The sequence below is a fragment of the Diaphorina citri genome, unplaced genomic scaffold (assembly GCF_000475195.1).
Source record: "Diaphorina citri unplaced genomic scaffold, Diaci psyllid genome assembly version 1.1 scaffold879, whole genome shotgun sequence".
In the NCBI taxonomy this organism is placed as follows: domain Eukaryota; kingdom Metazoa; phylum Arthropoda; class Insecta; order Hemiptera; family Psyllidae; genus Diaphorina; species Diaphorina citri.
This window is the reverse complement of record NW_007378311.1, coordinates 6,806-24,573: the sequence shown is the minus strand read 5'-3', so window position 1 is coordinate 24,573 and position 17,768 is coordinate 6,806. Positions and strand designations below refer to the sequence as shown.

At 40.2% G+C, this 17,768-nt stretch overlaps 1 protein-coding gene across 1 annotated transcript in view; it reads right to left on the bottom strand.

The window, feature by feature from the left end:
- LOC103512743 (laccase) overlaps positions 1–16,765 on the bottom strand; it is a 31,641-nt gene extending 14,876 nt beyond the window's left edge. Inside the window, exons 1-4 of the mRNA XM_008477523.3 lie at positions 16,596–16,765; positions 15,642–15,816; positions 12,817–12,943; positions 11,742–11,949 (exon numbers count right to left, since the gene is read on the bottom strand). Of these exons, the coding sequence (XP_008475745.2) occupies positions 11,742–11,949; positions 12,817–12,840 (232 nt within the window). The 5' untranslated portion in view covers positions 12,841–12,943; positions 15,642–15,816; positions 16,596–16,765. The remainder of the gene's footprint in view (positions 1–11,741; positions 11,950–12,816; positions 12,944–15,641; positions 15,817–16,595) is intronic.
- Positions 16,766–17,768: the final 1,003 nt, after the last annotated feature.

Genomic DNA, 17,768 nt, shown 5'->3' with positions numbered 1-17,768 from the left:
AAGAAGAGACCGCCTTTACATAATAATAAGGATAACTCGAAACAAATTCATCGACACAGAAGAAGGGAAAGAAGTATTAGAAAGCTAGAAAGGCACGTATGAGAAAGCCCAGGAAAATATGTAAGAAAAACAACAATGCCGAATATTCAAAACGTGTACCAATTCTGCCAATTCAGAATGACTCAAAACTCATCGACACAGAAGAAGACTCTCTTGTAGGAAAGGATTTGGCTCTACATCCTGTATGACCAGTTTAGGTGTTACTCCAAGTGTTACTCTCAGTGCCAATAAATACTCTAATGAAGATGAACTCACAACACACCCACCAACTGTAAACATAATCGTACTACCACTAACCAATATACATATTAAACCAGCTCATCACTATCACAGAACTAGTATTACTAGATCACTACAAAACGTACATGTATATTATATCAGGGCATCAGTAAGCCACCCAGCCAAAGTTGCTCTCGGAACGTGGATGTGATAAAAAAAACACCATAAAGCATACTACCACTAATCAGCCCCGGATCTCTGTGCTCAGTTAGACACAAAAAGCAAAAAGCCCACTCAGAGGCCTAGGTGTATTGGCAAAGAGCCCCGAAAGATGGCTTATCTACCGCTAAGTGGTAGATATAAGAATCTACCGCTAACCAATATACATATTAAACCAGATTATCATTACGCCACCCAGCAAACTTGCTCCCAGACCATAGAATACTAGAAAGATAGGTGGTACCCATTATAATTACCATAATCAAACTCATCAGTCTCATCTCTAAGCCAAAGCTGTTTCAAACTTGCCCCTCAGAAAACATGGAAGTTGTAAATCCCCCACAATGATCACCAGTTGACAAGATTATCCAAACAACAACCACTGCCAGACACTCACACACCTACGTACACACCCTAACGGATTAAATCCAGTTATATGCCCGATGCCAAGCCACATATGCCAGTTAATCCAAATATATGCCTGATACCAGATAAACCAGATAAGAGGACTTATGTGAGGAATAAATAGCCTAGATAATTAGAACCCATTACGAAAGCGTCCAACTGGAAGTTGGTCTTGAAACCGATTTATGTTTTCACAAATCTTCTGCCAATGAAATGCAAAGTCCCACTTCAAGACAGCAAAGGCTTCGCGTGTACAAAGCTATAGACAGCTAATATTTATTTCAAGCGTCAGAAATACTGATTTACGAGTACTCACTATAGTCTTCTGCCCAGGAAGAGTAAATCCCCTTCAAGAGAGAAGAGACCAAACTTGTTCTCAGAAAAGAAGTAAAATGAAGAACCTTTGCGTGTAAACCTAATAATATTTATTTGATGAAGTCTCAGACTCTAATTTATGCCTTCACAAATCTTCTGCGAATGAAGTCCAAAGGCCAAACTTCATGAAAGAAGATAGTAAAATTCTTCTCAGAGAGTAGAGAAGAGAGCAAAGTTGTTCTCAAGAGAGGAGTAAAATGAAGGTGAATCATCCGGATAAATAAACAAAGTCACATCAAGAAGTTGCCAACTTTTTCTCAACAAATTCTGCACGCAACCCGATTTAGCATTCGAAGAGTTGAGAACTTTACCAACTTAACAGATTTTTTCCTGTGAATTAAATGCAACACCAACCACCAACTTGTATAATGTATATTCCTACACTAGTGTCCTACACTTTGCTAGCACGCAGTCCTGTTGAATTCCCTCTCAAACCTCTTATAAAAAAGACATCTTTGGAAATTAGGTTGTCCAGACGAAAAAGAAAGACCACACCACTACACCAAATCTACCTGACCACGATAATCACGATCCTAGAAGAACTGGAACTAGAAGATATAGAAGTCGAAGACTTAGAACCTCTACGTTGTTACGGTACGGCGAGCAAAAGTTTTACGGGACCTCGTTGTTGAATAAGGCCCGTCAATTAGTAGAGAAGATTTCGAGATATTCTAAATATGTTTGGGCAATTATTCTATTTAATTACCTAAATAATGCGATAATTGGCCGGCGTGCGCTGGAGAAGCAGGCCTGCGTATGAAATGAAACGTGATGGATTTTGTCTGAGTAGTGGCGGATGGAGAGAACTTTGCTGGTTATTTTTAGATGAGAAAAATCGTTGGAGGAGCGTGGCTTGAGCCTTTCATTTAGTCCTTAAGCTGTGTCCACACCTTTACAACCCTCACTAATCTCTTACATAGATCAACTATAAACGTGGGTTACGTCAGAGTCACATGGTCCGACATCTCAAGCCGATTGGTCAAGTCTATCAATATCCAGAGTCGTCGGCCGTCGATTGATCATCGATCGACGGCCGTCGACTCTGTGTGGGTGTGTGGACACACCTTTACAACCCTCACTAATCTCTTACGTATATTAACTATAAACGTGGGTTACGTCAGAGTCACATGGTCCGACATCTCAAGCCGATTGGTCAAGTCTATCAATATACACGAATTACTAATTAAATTTATTCTCACGTAAGTAGTGACACAAAGCCCTGTACTGAGGCCTGTGTTGTAGGTTACACTTGAGAAAATGACCTTCTCGCCAAGTTCCCAACATACAAAAATATTTCAACAGAAATCGATTTTTTACAAATCGCAATCCCCCAAACCCATTCCTCTCCCTCCGTCACTGCCTCTCGTCCGTCAATCGTGTGTGTTTTGCGTGTATGTTTGGATCTAAACACACACAGACCTCTATCTAGTTACGCTCTGATTCTCAACCAAATGAAATCTATGATATAATCGCTCTAAAAGAAGTCCTTACTGAAGATAATGCCACTAAGTGACCTACCGCTGCGATCGGGCAATAGGGAGGTCTCCCTATTCAATATCTAGGTACAGGGTCTGTCTAAGAGGTTTAAACTTTCAAAAAGGAATTCTTAAAAGTCTTAAGCTGTGTCCACACATACACACATAGTTGACGCCGTCGATCAACGAGATGAAGAGGTGAATCTGTGTTGTTGAGGCAGTGTACGGTTTCAGTCAACATCGTCTGTTTGGACACACTTTTAAAACCCAATTTGAAGGTTCTGGAGATACGAGTAACAATACTCTCTTGAGTTGAATGTAACCACTAAGCGAGATTAACGCCGAAGGTGTTTTCTGGAAGCTAACGGTTAGAGCTCTATTATTGTGATCAAATTCTGCAATAAATGAGGATAGGATTGAACGTGAGTCCTCTTGATTAACAAAGAAAGCGCGCTAACCATAACGCCACCGAGGCAGGTTCGAAGGTACAGGGTTCATTTTGGGTCAATCAGGATAGTGGATCAAGTAACCGTAGTCAGAATCCATCCTAGAAATGGTCTACTTCTCGGACATGGGACACCCTATATTTGGATAACTATCCTATATGTGATGACAATGACGGATACAGTCACATTCAGGCCAAACCAAACTATAATAGACATAATGGGCAGAACTTCCAAACAGGAATGCCATCATTGAATAGCGATGTCGCGACAGTTATCCCAGATAATGATTGCGAATCTGAAGATATCTTTGCAATCTGACCCCAGAAATCCATAATTGTAATCCTGAATCCTAGAGAATCTCTTTGATCTGACCCCAGAGATATCCTAACGAATCTTCTTTTTAACCTGACCTGTATCTGAAGAATTAATTACCTAAATAATGCGATAATTGGCCGGCGTGCGCTGGAGAAGCAGGCCTGCGTATGAAATGAAACGTGATGGATTTTGTCTGACTAGTGGCGGATGGAGAGAACTTTGCTGGTTATTTTTAGATGAGAAAAATCGTTGGAGGAGCGTGGCGTGAGCCTTTAATTTAGTCCTTAAGGTGTGTTCACACATAGTCGACTGCCGTCAACCGACCATCGATCGAGGTCAATCTGGATTTCTGAACAAAATTTGCACCACCACTTTCGTGTTCCTGGTAAAAAGACCTTTAATTTGATATGGTCGACCAGATTTGGATAAGTCCTTCTATGGGGACAGACCGACAGACACACAGACAGACGACACCGAAGCGAATACAATAGCCCGTCCCTTATACCTTTTTTTTTATTACTATCGTAATAATAAAGGAAGGACGGGCTAAAAATCGATTCTGACAGATCGCAAACCCCCAAACCCCTTTCTAACCCTCCGGTAAGATCGCGAACTCCCAAACCTTTCTTTGTGGTAAAGTAAAGCTTTTTCACAATTTTAGTGGATTACTAAGTACTTCCTTTGCAATCCATTTCCATTTCCACAATTCAATAATCTTTTTACACGGGTAATGAATGCCGTCACTAATTGCTACACGACTGAAGTAGCTACTCAATTGTCCTCACGAGGCAGAGTGTAACCCGAACACCAAGCATAGCGTGCAAGCCTAGTGTGATAATACCCACTCGGCCACGGAGGTTGCTTTGCTTTTTTTCTATTTTCCAGTGATGGATTGTAAGACCACTATGTCCGTACCCTAAGATGGTAAAGGTGTCACCAAAGCTTTAAAGAGGGATAATATTAGGTCAGCCTAGTTAGCTTGGTTGGTAGTGCGTCTGGCTTGTAAGCGCTATCCTTAACGGATAATGTTCGTTCTAGGAACGGCTGGCTTTCTCCTATCCTGTCTTTCTTCTCTCTTCGATTTCGGAGCGATAAGACCTTAGCAGTTACAGTTCCCTCTATCAAAACTCCAAAAAAAGAGGGATAATGAAGGTAATTTCAGACACTCACTAGGATTACTGCTACTGCCGAACGACGGGGAAGAGTAAATCCCCTTCAAGAGAGAAGAGACCAAACTTGTTCTCAGAAAAGAAGTAAAATGAAGAACCTTTGCGTGTAAACCTAATATTTATTTGATGAAGTCTCAGACTCTAATTTATGCCTTCACAAATCTTCTGCGAATGAAGTCCAAAGGCCATCTGAAGAAATCTTTTCAATTTGATCTCAAAGATCTTAGAGAACCTGCTTAGTCTGATCTAGCCCAATATGCAAATCCTAACCAAAGATACCTTACTTAATATGGTGAGAATAAAATCTTGGAAAATTACGACCATCCTCCATTATGACTGGACTACTTGGACCAGTAGGCAGCCAAGCTACTTGCCTCGTGTAATCCAGCCATAAGGGAGAACCTTCTGAATAGAATAGAATAGAATACAAGCTAACTTAGATGTTTACCCTCGCAGTCTGCTTTCCAAAGTGACCCCTTATCTAAAGACCTCTCGGTACTTGTTCAGACGGAGCTGTCACAAATGAGCATTGACCAGTGTTATTATAGGGTTAGGTTAAACACAAAAAGGAGCTTTCGCTTAATATGGTGAGAATAAAATCTTGGAAAATTACGACCATCCTCCATTATGACTGGACTACTTGGACCAGTAGGCAGCCAAGCTACTGAAACTACTTGCCTTGTGTAATTCAGCCATAAGGGAGAACCTTCTGAATAGAATAGAATAGAATAGAATAGAATACAAGCTAACTTACACGTTTACCCTCGCAGTCTGCTTTCCAAAGTGACCCCTTATCTAAAGACCTCTCGGTACTTGTTCAGACGTCAATGGAAAATTGCTACAGAAAGGAGCTGCCACAAATGAGCATTGACCAGTGTTATTGTAGGGTTAGGTTAAACACAAAAAGGAGCTTTCACAATTTGAGCAGTGACCAGTGTTATAGGTTAAACACAAAGAGGAGCTTTCATAATTCGAGCAGTGACTAGTGTTATTATAGGGTTAGGTACAGCACAAAAAGGAACTTTCTTTTTCATTGCCGTGGCTTCTGAATAATTACCGATCTATCCAGGTGGCTTCCTTTCCGTCCTTGGACGGTTTCGAAAGGAAATACTGGGGAAGACGACCAGAGTATCTTTTCGAACATGTGTTGTGAAGAGAACGAATGTGAGATAAAAGAATACATACTGATAGATTCTGACGTGACTTTGTGAAGATTCATCTTGACAAGAAGAACACCAGTAACTTGTACTTTTCACAGTTGGTAAAAGAATACACCGAACATAATATGAGTGACCATGTTTCAGAACGAATGTAAGATAAAAGAATACAATAGAAATAATATAGGTAAGTATCTACGATTAATTATGTATGTTAGATATAGCTTGTTTTGTACTGCCAGAATGAGATATATGGAGATATTTGAGGGAATGTTCAAGTTACAAGGTTTGATCTAGTTGTGCTCAATGAAGCACGGAATACAGCGTTGCCAAAATTAACTTTGAAATTTGTAAAGTTTTGTTAACACAAAACATTAAAAAATATTCAAAATGGCAAGAAGGAAAGCCTTTGACAACGCATCGATGCTTTCTCACCATTTCTGTTTAAGCAAGGGCCCCTTTTATTCTTTCTATTACGTTAATTCAAATCTCCTTTGGCCTTTAACACCTACGTTTGAACCATCCTGTAGATATCCTAGGTACTGAACAGCTGAACACATTATAAACAGTTCGAAAACAGAACCATCACTATCACAGAACTAGTATTACTAGATCACTACAAAACGTACATGTATATTATATCAGGGCATCAGTAAGCCACCCAGCCAAAGTTACTCTCGGATCGTGGAAGTGATAAAAAAACACCACAAAGCATACTACCACTAATCAGCCCCGGATCTCTGTGCTCAGTTAGACACAAAAAGCAAAAAGCCCACTCAGAGGCCTAGGTGTATTGGCAAAGAGCCCCGAAAGATGGCTTATCTACCGCTAAGTGGTAGATATAAGAATCTACCGCTAACCAATATACATATTAAACCAGATTATCATTACGCCACCCAGCAAACTTGCTCCCAGACCATAGAATACTAGAAAGATAGGTGGTACCCATTATAATTACCATAATCAAACTCATCAGTCTCATCTCTAAGCCAAAGCTGTTTCAAACTTGCCCCTCAGAAAACATGGAAGTTGTAAATCCCCCACAATGATCACCAGTTGACAAGATTATCCAAACAACAACCACTGCCAGACACTCACACACCTACGTACACACCCTAACGGATTAAATCCAGTTATATGCCCGATGCCAAGCCACATATGCCAGTTAATCCAATATATACCTGATACCAGATAAGAGGACTTACATATGTGAGGAATAAATTAGCCTAGATAATTAGAACCCATTACGAAAGCGTCCAACTGGAAGTTGGTATGGAAATTAAGTTGACAAGATTATCCAAACAACAACCACTGCCAGACACTCACACACCTACGTACACACCCTAACGGATTAAATCCAGTTATATGCCTGATGCCAAGCCACATATGCCAGTTAATCCAATATATGCCTGATACCACATAAACCAGATAAGAGGACTTATGTGAGGAATAAATTAGCCTAGATAATTAGAACCCATTACGAAAGCGTCCAACTGGAAGTTGGTCTGGAAATTAACTGAATTCACTAAACTATGCTGGAACTAGATATCGACCAACAGAAACTGGAAGTTGGTACGGAAATTGACTGCATTACAGGATACTGGTAAAACCTAGCCTAACCTGACATCAATATAACCAGTTGGTATGCTAGGGTTGAAAGGTTAAGGTGGAACCTTGCCAGCAAAGGATTCAACATATCACCAGGATCTATGTATGATCCAGTTGAGGCCGAAACTTGGCCTGGCACACTGCCGTGCGCCTATATCATAAAAATCCTCATGAACTGAGTAGTCCACGAGTTAAGAGCTGACTCATTGACTGAGTAGTCCACTAAAGAGTAGTTGAGTAACTCACTCACTCTTGACGCATCTTTACTGAGGACTGACTCCGCGTGCCAGTGGTAAAAGTACCACATGTTAAAGCGGTCTCTTCTTGATCCCTTGTGTGCCGCGTCCATTTTACTTTAGCTGGAAATTGACTGAATTCACTAAACTATGCTGGAACTAGATATCGACCAACAGAAACTGGAAGTTGGTACGGAAATTGACTGCATTACAGGATACTGGTAAAACCTAGCCTAACCTGACATCAATATAACCAGTTGGTATGCTAGGGTTGAAAGGTTAAGGCGGAACCTTGCCAGCAAAAGATTCAACATATCACCAGGATCTATGTATATAATCCAGGATGTATGATCAACTAGATGTAAGAGTTTGGCGAAATCATGACGATGAAAATTCCCCAATTTCTCAAAGCTTTCCTGTTGTTTAGTGACAATAAATCCTTAATATCAATTCAATAACAACTTCACCCCAAGAGTTCCTTTTCAATCACGATATATCGCGAATCCGTCTCCTGTACAGGGCGGATAAGGTTCGTTCTCGGAACGGCTGGCTTTCACCTATCCTGTCCTCCTTCTCTCTTCGATTTTGGGACGATAAGACCTTAGCTGTTACAGTTCCTTCCCTCTCAAACCTCTTATAAAAAAGACATCTTTGGAAATTAGGTTGTCCAGACGAAAAAGAAAGACCACACCACTACAATCAACTAGATGTAAGAGTTTGGCGAAATCATGACGATGAAAATTCCCCAATTTCTCAAAGCTTTCCTGTTGTTTAGTGACAATAAATATTTAATATCAATTCAATAACAACTTCACCCCAAGACTTCCTTTTCAATCACGATATACCTATCGCGAATCCGTCTCCTGTACAGGGCGGATAAGGTTCGCTCTCGGAACGGCTGGCTTTCACCTATCCTGTCCTAATTCTCTCTTTGATTTCGGGACGATAAGACCTTATCAATTATATTTTCGCCCATCAAACCTCATATATCAGTACCTATAAAAAAAGACATCTTTGGAAAAGAGGTTAACCAGACGAAAAAGAATGACCACGCCACTACTCCAAATCTACCTGACCACGATAATCACGATCCTAGAAGAACTGGAACTAGAAGATATAGAAGTCGAAGACTTAGAACCTCTACGTTGTCACGGTACGGCGAGCAAAAAGTTTTACTGGACCTCGTTGTTGAATAAGGCCCGTCAATTAGTAGAGAAGATTTCGAGATATTCTAAATATGTAGAAGATATAGAAGTCGAAGACTTAGAACCTCTACGTTGTCACGGTACGGCGAGCAAAAAGTTTTACTGGACCTCGTTGTTGAATAAATCCCGTCAATTAGTTGAGAAGATTTCGAGATATTCTAAATATGTTTGGGCAATTATTCCATTTAATTACCTAAATAATGCGATAATTGGCCGGCGTGCGCTGGAGAAGCAGGCCTGCGTATGAAATGAAACGTGATGGATTTTGTCTGAGTAGTGGCGGATAGAGAGAGCTTTGCTTGGTATTTTTAGATGAGAAAAATCGTTGGAGGAGCGTGGCTTGAGCCTTTCATTTAGTCCTTAAGCTATTCAATGATGGCATTCCTGTTTGGAAGTTCTGCCCATTATGTCTATTATAGTTTGGTTTGGCCTGAATGTGACTGTATCCGTCATTGTCATCACATATAGGATAGTTATCCAAATATAGGGTGTCCCATGTCCGAGAAGTAGACCATTTCTAGGATGGATTCTGACTACGGTTACTTGATCCACTATCCTGATTGACCCAAAATGAACCCTGTACCTTCGAACCTGCCTCGGTGGCGTTATGGTTAGCGCGCTTTCTTTGTTAATCAAGAGGACTCACGTTCAATCCTATCCTCATTTATTGGAGAATTTGATCACAATAATAGAGCTCTAACAGTTAGCTTCCAGAAAACACCTTCGGCGTTAATCTCGCTTAGTGGTTACATTCAACTTGAGAGATTATTCCTACTTGGGTTTCCAGAACCTTCAAATTGGGTTTTGAAAGTGTGTCCAAACAGACGACGTTGACTGAAACCGTACACTACCTCAACAACATACATCCTTCGAACCTGCCTCGGTGGCGTTATGGTTAGCGCGCTTTCTTTGTTAATCAAGAGGACTCACGTTCAATCCTATCCTCATTTATTGCAGAATTTGATCACAATAATAGAGCTCTAACCGTTAGCTTCCAGAAAACACCTTCGGCGTTAATCTCGCTTAGTGGTTACATTCAACTCAAGAGAGTATTGTTACTCGTATCTCCAGAACCTTCAAATTGGGTTTTAAAAGTGTGTCCAAACAGACGATGTTGACTGAAACCGTACACTGCCTCAACAACACAGATTCACCTCTTCATCTCGTTGATCGACGGCGTCAACTATGTGTGTATGTGTGGACACAGCTTAAGACTTTTAAGAATTCCTTTTTGAAAGTTTAAACCTCTTAGACTTAGACAGACCCTGTACCTAAATATTGAATAGGGAGACCTCCCTATTGCCCGATCGCAGCGGTAGGTCACTTAGTGGCATTATCTTCAGTAAGGACTTCTTTTAGAGCGATTATATCATAGATTTCGTTTGGTTGAGAATCAGAGCGTAACTAGATAGAGGTCTGTGTGTGTTTAGATCCAAACATACACGCAAAACACACACGATTGATGGACGAGAGGCAGTGACGGAGGGAGAGGAATTCTTTGATTCAGGGTCACATACCGAAGCTTTTGGTGAAGAGGAACCTTTTTTCACTAATTTTTCCCAAGTCAAAGTCTAATTTTCCTGGACTATTCGTCTTTTAGCCCTTTTAGAAGATCTTTTGTATCCAATGTTTCTATTATTGCACATTGCATACCTAAGTAGATACCAGGAATTCAGACAAAACTGCCCCATAATTTTAGCTAAAGTTTCGATTTCCACATTGCTGATAGTTTGATAATAAAAGTAAAAGTTAACCCCTTTACAAAACGCAACGTGCTCAACTATTGTATACCTACCTAGTTTGTTGTTCTAGCCGTTTGTTGTCGCCTTTGTCACTAACTAAGCACCTATGTGATTTATGTTTATAGGGGTAAAAGCACATTATTTAATATTTATATCTACATTATCTGCTGTGTTCTCTTCTAACCATAACGCCACCGAGGCAGGTTCGAAGGTACAGGGTTCATTTTGGGTCAATCAGGATAGTGGATCAAGTAACCGTAGTCAGAACCCATCCTAGAAATGGTCTACTTCTCGGACATGGGACACCCTGTATTTGGATAACTATCCTATATGTGATGGCAATGACGGATACAGTCACATTCAGGCCAAACCAAACTATAATAGACATAATGGGCAGAACTTCCAAACAGGAATGCCATCATTGAATAGCGATGTCGCGACAGTTATCCCAGATAATGATTGCGAATCTGAAGATATCTTTGCAGATATCTTTGCAATCTGACCCCAGAAACATGAATCCTCAGAATCCTAGAGAATCTTCTTGATCTGACCCCAGAGATATCATAACGAATCTTCTTCTCAACCTGACCTGTATCTGAAGAGATCTTTTCAATTTGATCTCAAAGATCTTAGAGAACCTGCTTAGTCTGATCTAGCCCAATATGCAAATCCTAACCAAAGATACCTTACTTAATATGGTGAGAATAAAATCTTGGAAAATTACGACCATCCTCCATTATGACTGGACTACTTGGACCAGTAGGCAGCCAAGCTACTTGCCTCGTGTAATCCAGCCATAAGGGAGAACCTTCTGAATAGAATAGAATAGAATACAAGCTAACTTAGATGTTTACCCTCGCAGTCTGCTTTCCAAAGTGACCCCTTATCTAAAGACCTCTCGGTACTTGTTCAGACGGAGCTGTCACAAATGAGCATTGACCAGTGTTATTATAGGGTTAGGTTAAACACAAAAAGGAGCTTTCGTAATTCGAGCAGTGACTAGTGTTATTATAGGGTTAGGTACAGCACAAAAAGGAACTTTCTTTTTCATTGCCGTGGCTTCTGAATAATTACCGATACATCTAGGTGGCTTCTATGGGAGTGGCTTACCTGTGTGGGCGTGCCAGAAGTGGGTTCCGGCGTTGGCGGTGAACTGGTATCTGAACGTGTTGCCCTGCGTGATTGGACATTGGGTGACGAACGGTACTCCGTCAGAATACTGGGTGCCTCTCTGGTGGATACCGTGCCAATGGATGGTGTTCTCCAGACCGTCCATGGAGTTTCGGACGTCGACTACCACGCGATCTCCCTCACACACCTGATGGGGAGAAGGGGAAAGTGAGTGAACTGTGTTGTGATTTTGAAGAGACCCAAAATTTCGGAGGTACGATTGAAAACCGAATAAAAGAGCGACGTAAATTTTTGATTCCCATAAGAGTTGCTCTCAAATCAAATTGTGCGACTCTCGGCGAGCTGCAAGCTACCGATAGCTCGCGCTCGTATTCCTGTGGCCCTGAGGAGGGAATAGGGCTTTGTACATCAGCCCTATCTAGTCGCGAAGAAGGACAAAGTCCATTTTGGCAATTAACTTGTTCTCCAAAGTCAGTTTTGTTTTACTGTGTTATTAGTTATGATTTTGAAGAGACCCAAAATTTCGGAGGTACGATTAAAAACCGAATAAAAGAGCGACGTAAATTTTTGATTCCCATAAGAGTTGCTCTCAAATCCAATTGTGCGACTGTCCGCGAGCTGCAAGCTATATCGGTAGCTTGCGCTCGTATTCCTGTGGTCCTGAGGAGGGAATAGGGCTTGTACATCAGCCCTATCTAGTCGCGAAGAAGGACAAAGTCCATTTTGGCAACTTGTTCTCCAAGCTCAGTTTTGTTTTTGACTTTCCTATTTTAACTTTAATAAAATAAAATGTCCTGTCTATTTTTGTTGGGATGTACCCCCATTCATAGAATACATACAAAAATATAACGTATTCCAACCAAAGATTTTAGTCAGCTCAATTTGCGGATTCTTAACTGTATACTGCTGATCTTCTGCTGTGCCACAAAAGATCTAAAAAAGTAGCAGTGATACTTCCCTTAAGGCTTCTCTTCAGCTCCATAACCTTAGGAGGATTGCATACTTCTCTTAAAAGAGGTACGAGATTCTTAACAGAAGGAGCAGCCAGACTTACCTGTATACTGGGCCCGGGCAACATTCTGTTCACGGCGAGGATACCTCGTTCTACGCCATCAGCCAAGACACACTGACAGTGACTCCACACGGTGTTTGTGGCGTTGGGCGTACACAGCTGACAAGCACTGAAAACAGAAAGGCTCTTGTTAGAAGAATCTCTAAAGAAGAAGGAGGAGGAGAAAAAGAGGAGGAAGTAGAGGACGAAGTATCTTATTAGAAGGATTCCTAGAATAATACCCAAATATAATCCCCAAGGGTTAAAGAAGAATCCTCAAAGGAAGATGAAGAAAAATAAAGAGGAGGCCACACGGTGTTGGTGGCGTTGGGCGTACACAGCTGACAAGCACTGAAAACAGAAAGGCTCTTGTTAGAAGAATCTCTAAAGAAGAAGTAGTCTCTAGAAGGAGGAGGAGGAGGAGGAGGAGGAAGTAGAAGACGAAGTATCTTATTAGAAGGATTCCTAGAATAATACCCAAATATAGAAGAAGAACAATCCCCAAGGGTAAAAGAAGAATCCTCAAAGGAAGATGAAGAAAAATAAAGAGGAGGAGGAGGGAAAAAAGAAAAGGAAAAGGAGGAGGATTAAGAGAAAAAAGAAGAAACAGAATTTGGAAATTCGCCTCCCAAAAGTTTCAAAAGCATAAAACCAAAGAATTTTTACTTATCAAAAGTCTAGTGGGTCCCGGAAAACCAAAAGTCACGAGTCGGTCTGAACTCTAAAGAATCCAAGATTCTCTGATTGTCCTCAAGATAGTTCCTAGAACGGAATAGTAGCAAGTGGGTCTCAAGAATCCAAGATTCTTTAATTGTCTTCAAGGTAGTTCTCAGAACCCCAGAATTCGTAAATAGTTCCTAGAACGCAAGAGGTCATACCACCGGCAAAGTTCTTCGACTTCTGGTAACCTTCTTGATTCCCGATTGTCTGATACCGCCACGATTCGCGATCGTCATTACAGTAATTGACTTATATAATCTTATATTAAATAGATAATGCTATATAATCTTATATTAGGTAGGTATATAATCTTTTAATCCTACAGGTAGCTATACGGGCTATGATATAATTAAGACTATATAAATAGGTATATAATCTATATAATTCTCTCGAATCAAAGATCTAGAATTCTAGATCGGTCAATCAAACAATAAGACCATTCTATCGTCTTGATTAGACTGTTATTAATAATCTCTTTTCGAAGAGGCCACTGGAGAAAGAATGCTGATTCACTTTAAAGCTGTGTCCACACTGTCCAAACTGTCCACACATGGTCGACGGCCGTCGATCGATGTCTAAGCGTCCACACAGTGACCATGTTTCAGAACGAATGTAAGATAAAAGAATACAATAGAAATAATATAGGTAAGTATCTACGATTAATTATGTATGTTATAGATAAAGCTTGTTTTGTACTGCCAGAATGAGATATATGGAGATATTTGAGGGAATGTAGCTGGGTAGCTCACTTGACGCATCTTTACAAAAGACTGGGGACTGACTCCGCGTGCCAGTGGTACACGTACCACATGTTGAGTACCTATGGTTTGATCCAAATGATCCAATATCTGTTGTACTTATTCTGAAGCTGTCTAATTAGTTCCTCTAGTAATTTTATTATGATTGGTCATTAGATGGAGATTGGAGTACTGTTGTGTCTAGGTATTGGAACACTGTGTCTGGTTGGACCTGTATATTGTACTGTTGTATTATTATATCTATTATTATATAAGCACCAAATAAATAAATCAATTCAATTCAAATCTACCTAGTTGTATCTTATATCTAGTTATATAGGTAATCTGTTGTACTTATTCTGAAGCTGTCTAATTAGTTCCTCTAGTAATTTTATTATGATTGGTCATTAGATGGAGATTGGAGCACTGTTATGTCTAGGTATTGGAACACTGTGTCTGGTTGGACCTGTATGTACTGTTGTATTATTATATCTACCTAGTTGTATCTTATATCTAGTTGTATAGGTACTTTCGTATCTAGGTACGTAATGTACTGTAATAACTTAATTTATGTACTTTTTAATTTCTTTCGTGTTTGCTCGCATTTCCCTGATTACTTTATCTTTGTTTCCATTATATTCAACTTACTTTCACTCATAAGTCTGTAGAAAATTATACAACAAACCGTTCAGCCCTTCCCGTATAAAAGTTTTCTAGTATGGGGCAAATTCTAGTCTAGAAATTAGAAAAAAGAGGTGTGTTCAGATAAGTTGTATATTCTATTCTAAACTACACCTAAATAAGGGGAGCATTCAGACACTATGTGTTCAGATAAGTTGTATATTCTATTCTAAACTACACCTAAATAAGGGGAGCATTCAGACACTAGCAGACTGTACAATTAGCTTAATAAACCTTCTGCGGGCTGAAAATATATTGGTGAAATTCATCCCTACTCTAGAAATTCCAAACGAGGGGTGTGTTCAGAATTTATCTTTGTTTCCATTATATTCAACTTACTTTCACTCATAAGTCTGTAGAAATTATACAAAAAACCGTTCAGCCCTTTAAAAGTTTTCTAGTAGGTATGGGCACTATGGGGCAAATTCTAGTCTAGAAATCAGAAAAAAGAGGTGTGTTCAGATAAGTTGTAGGTATATTCTATTCTAAACTACACCTAAATAAGGGGAGCATTCAGACACTTGCAGACTGTTCAATTAGCTTAACAAACCTTCTGCGGGCTGAAAATATATTGGTGAAATCCATCCCTACTCTAGAAATTCCAAACGAGGGGTGTGTTCAGATACTTGCGCTCTACTCTAGAAATTAGAAACAAGGGGTGCGTACCTACAGAATAGTTCAGATACTTACGCTCCTAGCACGGTGTACAGCTCAAGGGTGAAATGATAGTAGCACAGCTTAGGTGGCTCCCCCTCGCGGCAAGCTCGGGCACACTCTTCAGGCGACGACAGTTCAGCGTTGCCTCTCAGGACGTCGAGACCACGGGTGTCGAAATCTAGCGACGTGTAGCCCAAGTCTGGATAAGCTGTGGAGGAGAGAAAAGCGAGGTTCGATTAGATTGTATTAAATCAAATTATTAACAAGTTCCATTTATATTTGATTGACAAAAAACTCAGAACATACATTTTTCATATAAATGGTATACCCATCCGTATAAGCAGAGCTTGTGCCACGGATGGGGAGTTCATTTATAATATTTATCAAATCATTATTAATTTTGTTCTTTGTGGTAAAGTAAAGCTTTTTCACAATTTTAGTGGATTACTAAGTACTTCCTTTGCAATCCATTTCCATTTCCACAATTCAATTATCTTTTTACACGGGTAATGAATGCCGTCACTAATTGCTACACGACTGAAGTAGCTACTCAATTGTCCTCACAAGGCAGAGTGTAACCCGAACACCAAGCATAGAGTTGAAAAAAAATCGACGCCACCAGGAATCGAATCCAGTACCTTCAGCGTCCAATCCTAGTGTGATACCCACTCGGCCACGGAGGCTGCTTTTTTTCTATTTTCCAGTGATGGATTGTAAGACCACTATGTCCGTACCCTGAGATGGTAAAGGTGTTATCAAAGCTTTAAAGAGGGATAATATTAGGTCAGCCTAGTTAGCTTGGTTGGTAGTGCGTCTGGCCTGTAAGCGCTATCCTGACGGGTAATGTTCGTTCTAGGAACGCCTGGCTTTCTCCTATCCTGTATTTCTTCTCTTTTCGATTTCGGAGCGATAAGACCTTAGCAGTTACAGTTCCCTCTATCAAACCTCCAAAAAAGAGGGATAATGAAGGTAATTTCAGACACTCACTAGGATTACTGCTACTGCCGAACGACGGATTGAGGGTTTCGCTGATCTGCGGGGCCGGAGCTAACGGGTCCGGCGCGGCAAAGAACGGATCTCCGGCCACATCCGGAAAGGCCGGCTTAAGACTGGCCGATGCCCACCATGAGGCGGCTGTGGATTGGTCCAGCGAGGTTTCACCTGAGAACAGAAAAATAAGAGGAAGGTTAGTTTTTAGAAATCTCTGTGAAATAATAATACCTATAATTAGTAATGGTGCTTATTTATACTGCTGGAATAGAACTAAATAGTCTCTTTACCCCAGCAGTAGGCTACTACTATTATTGTGAATATTGTCATATTGTGATCAAAGTCTCAAACAACGCTGAGGATGAAATTCCATATCTCGGCTGAACCCACGCCCTTCCGCTTACCAGGTGCGTCTTGACCACTACACCACGGAGGAAATGAGGTGAAATTCAAAAGGCAACAATAAAAAGGGGACAAACGAAACACCTAGCGTAAGGTGGTAGATTTATTTAGGTTAGAATGTGACCTTTATCCTTTATTTTTTGTAATTTGCTGGTTAATTAATAATATTTAAATTAAATAAGTATCATCAGAGCACATAAATCCTATATCACATGTGCATTAGTACTACTTCACTACATAGTTTTGACTTTTAGTTGAGACTGTTAAAGACTCATACAAGAATGTGAACGATTTGAACAGAAATAGTTCACTCATGATCCGTAACAAGTCAAGAATAAAGCAAACAGTATACTTATGTACCCGATTATTTCCCCATGGGTTATTGGGTTCAGTAATTCAGTTTGATCGATATTTTGTTAGACGTATCATATGGGTATCATGTTACATGTAATTTACTACATTTTATATTCTTACTAGTTACTAAGTCCAAGCGGTTCATGTGCCACGCAATCAAAGCTCTTACGCACTTCAAACTTCGACAGGAATTACGTGAAGAGAATGTGTCAGGTATTGGGCAATTTTTGACAGTTTTTGTTTGTTGTCTGGTATGCCTACTTTTATTTCGATCAGGGAGTGGTTGTGTAGGAGAATGTCAAAAACCTCAACAGCATTTTGATCAAGGTTCCAAACTTCCAAACATAGTTTTGTACTAAGGTATACTACTATAGTACCTCAATACTGCACCTCTGATACACTTGACTCTACTAT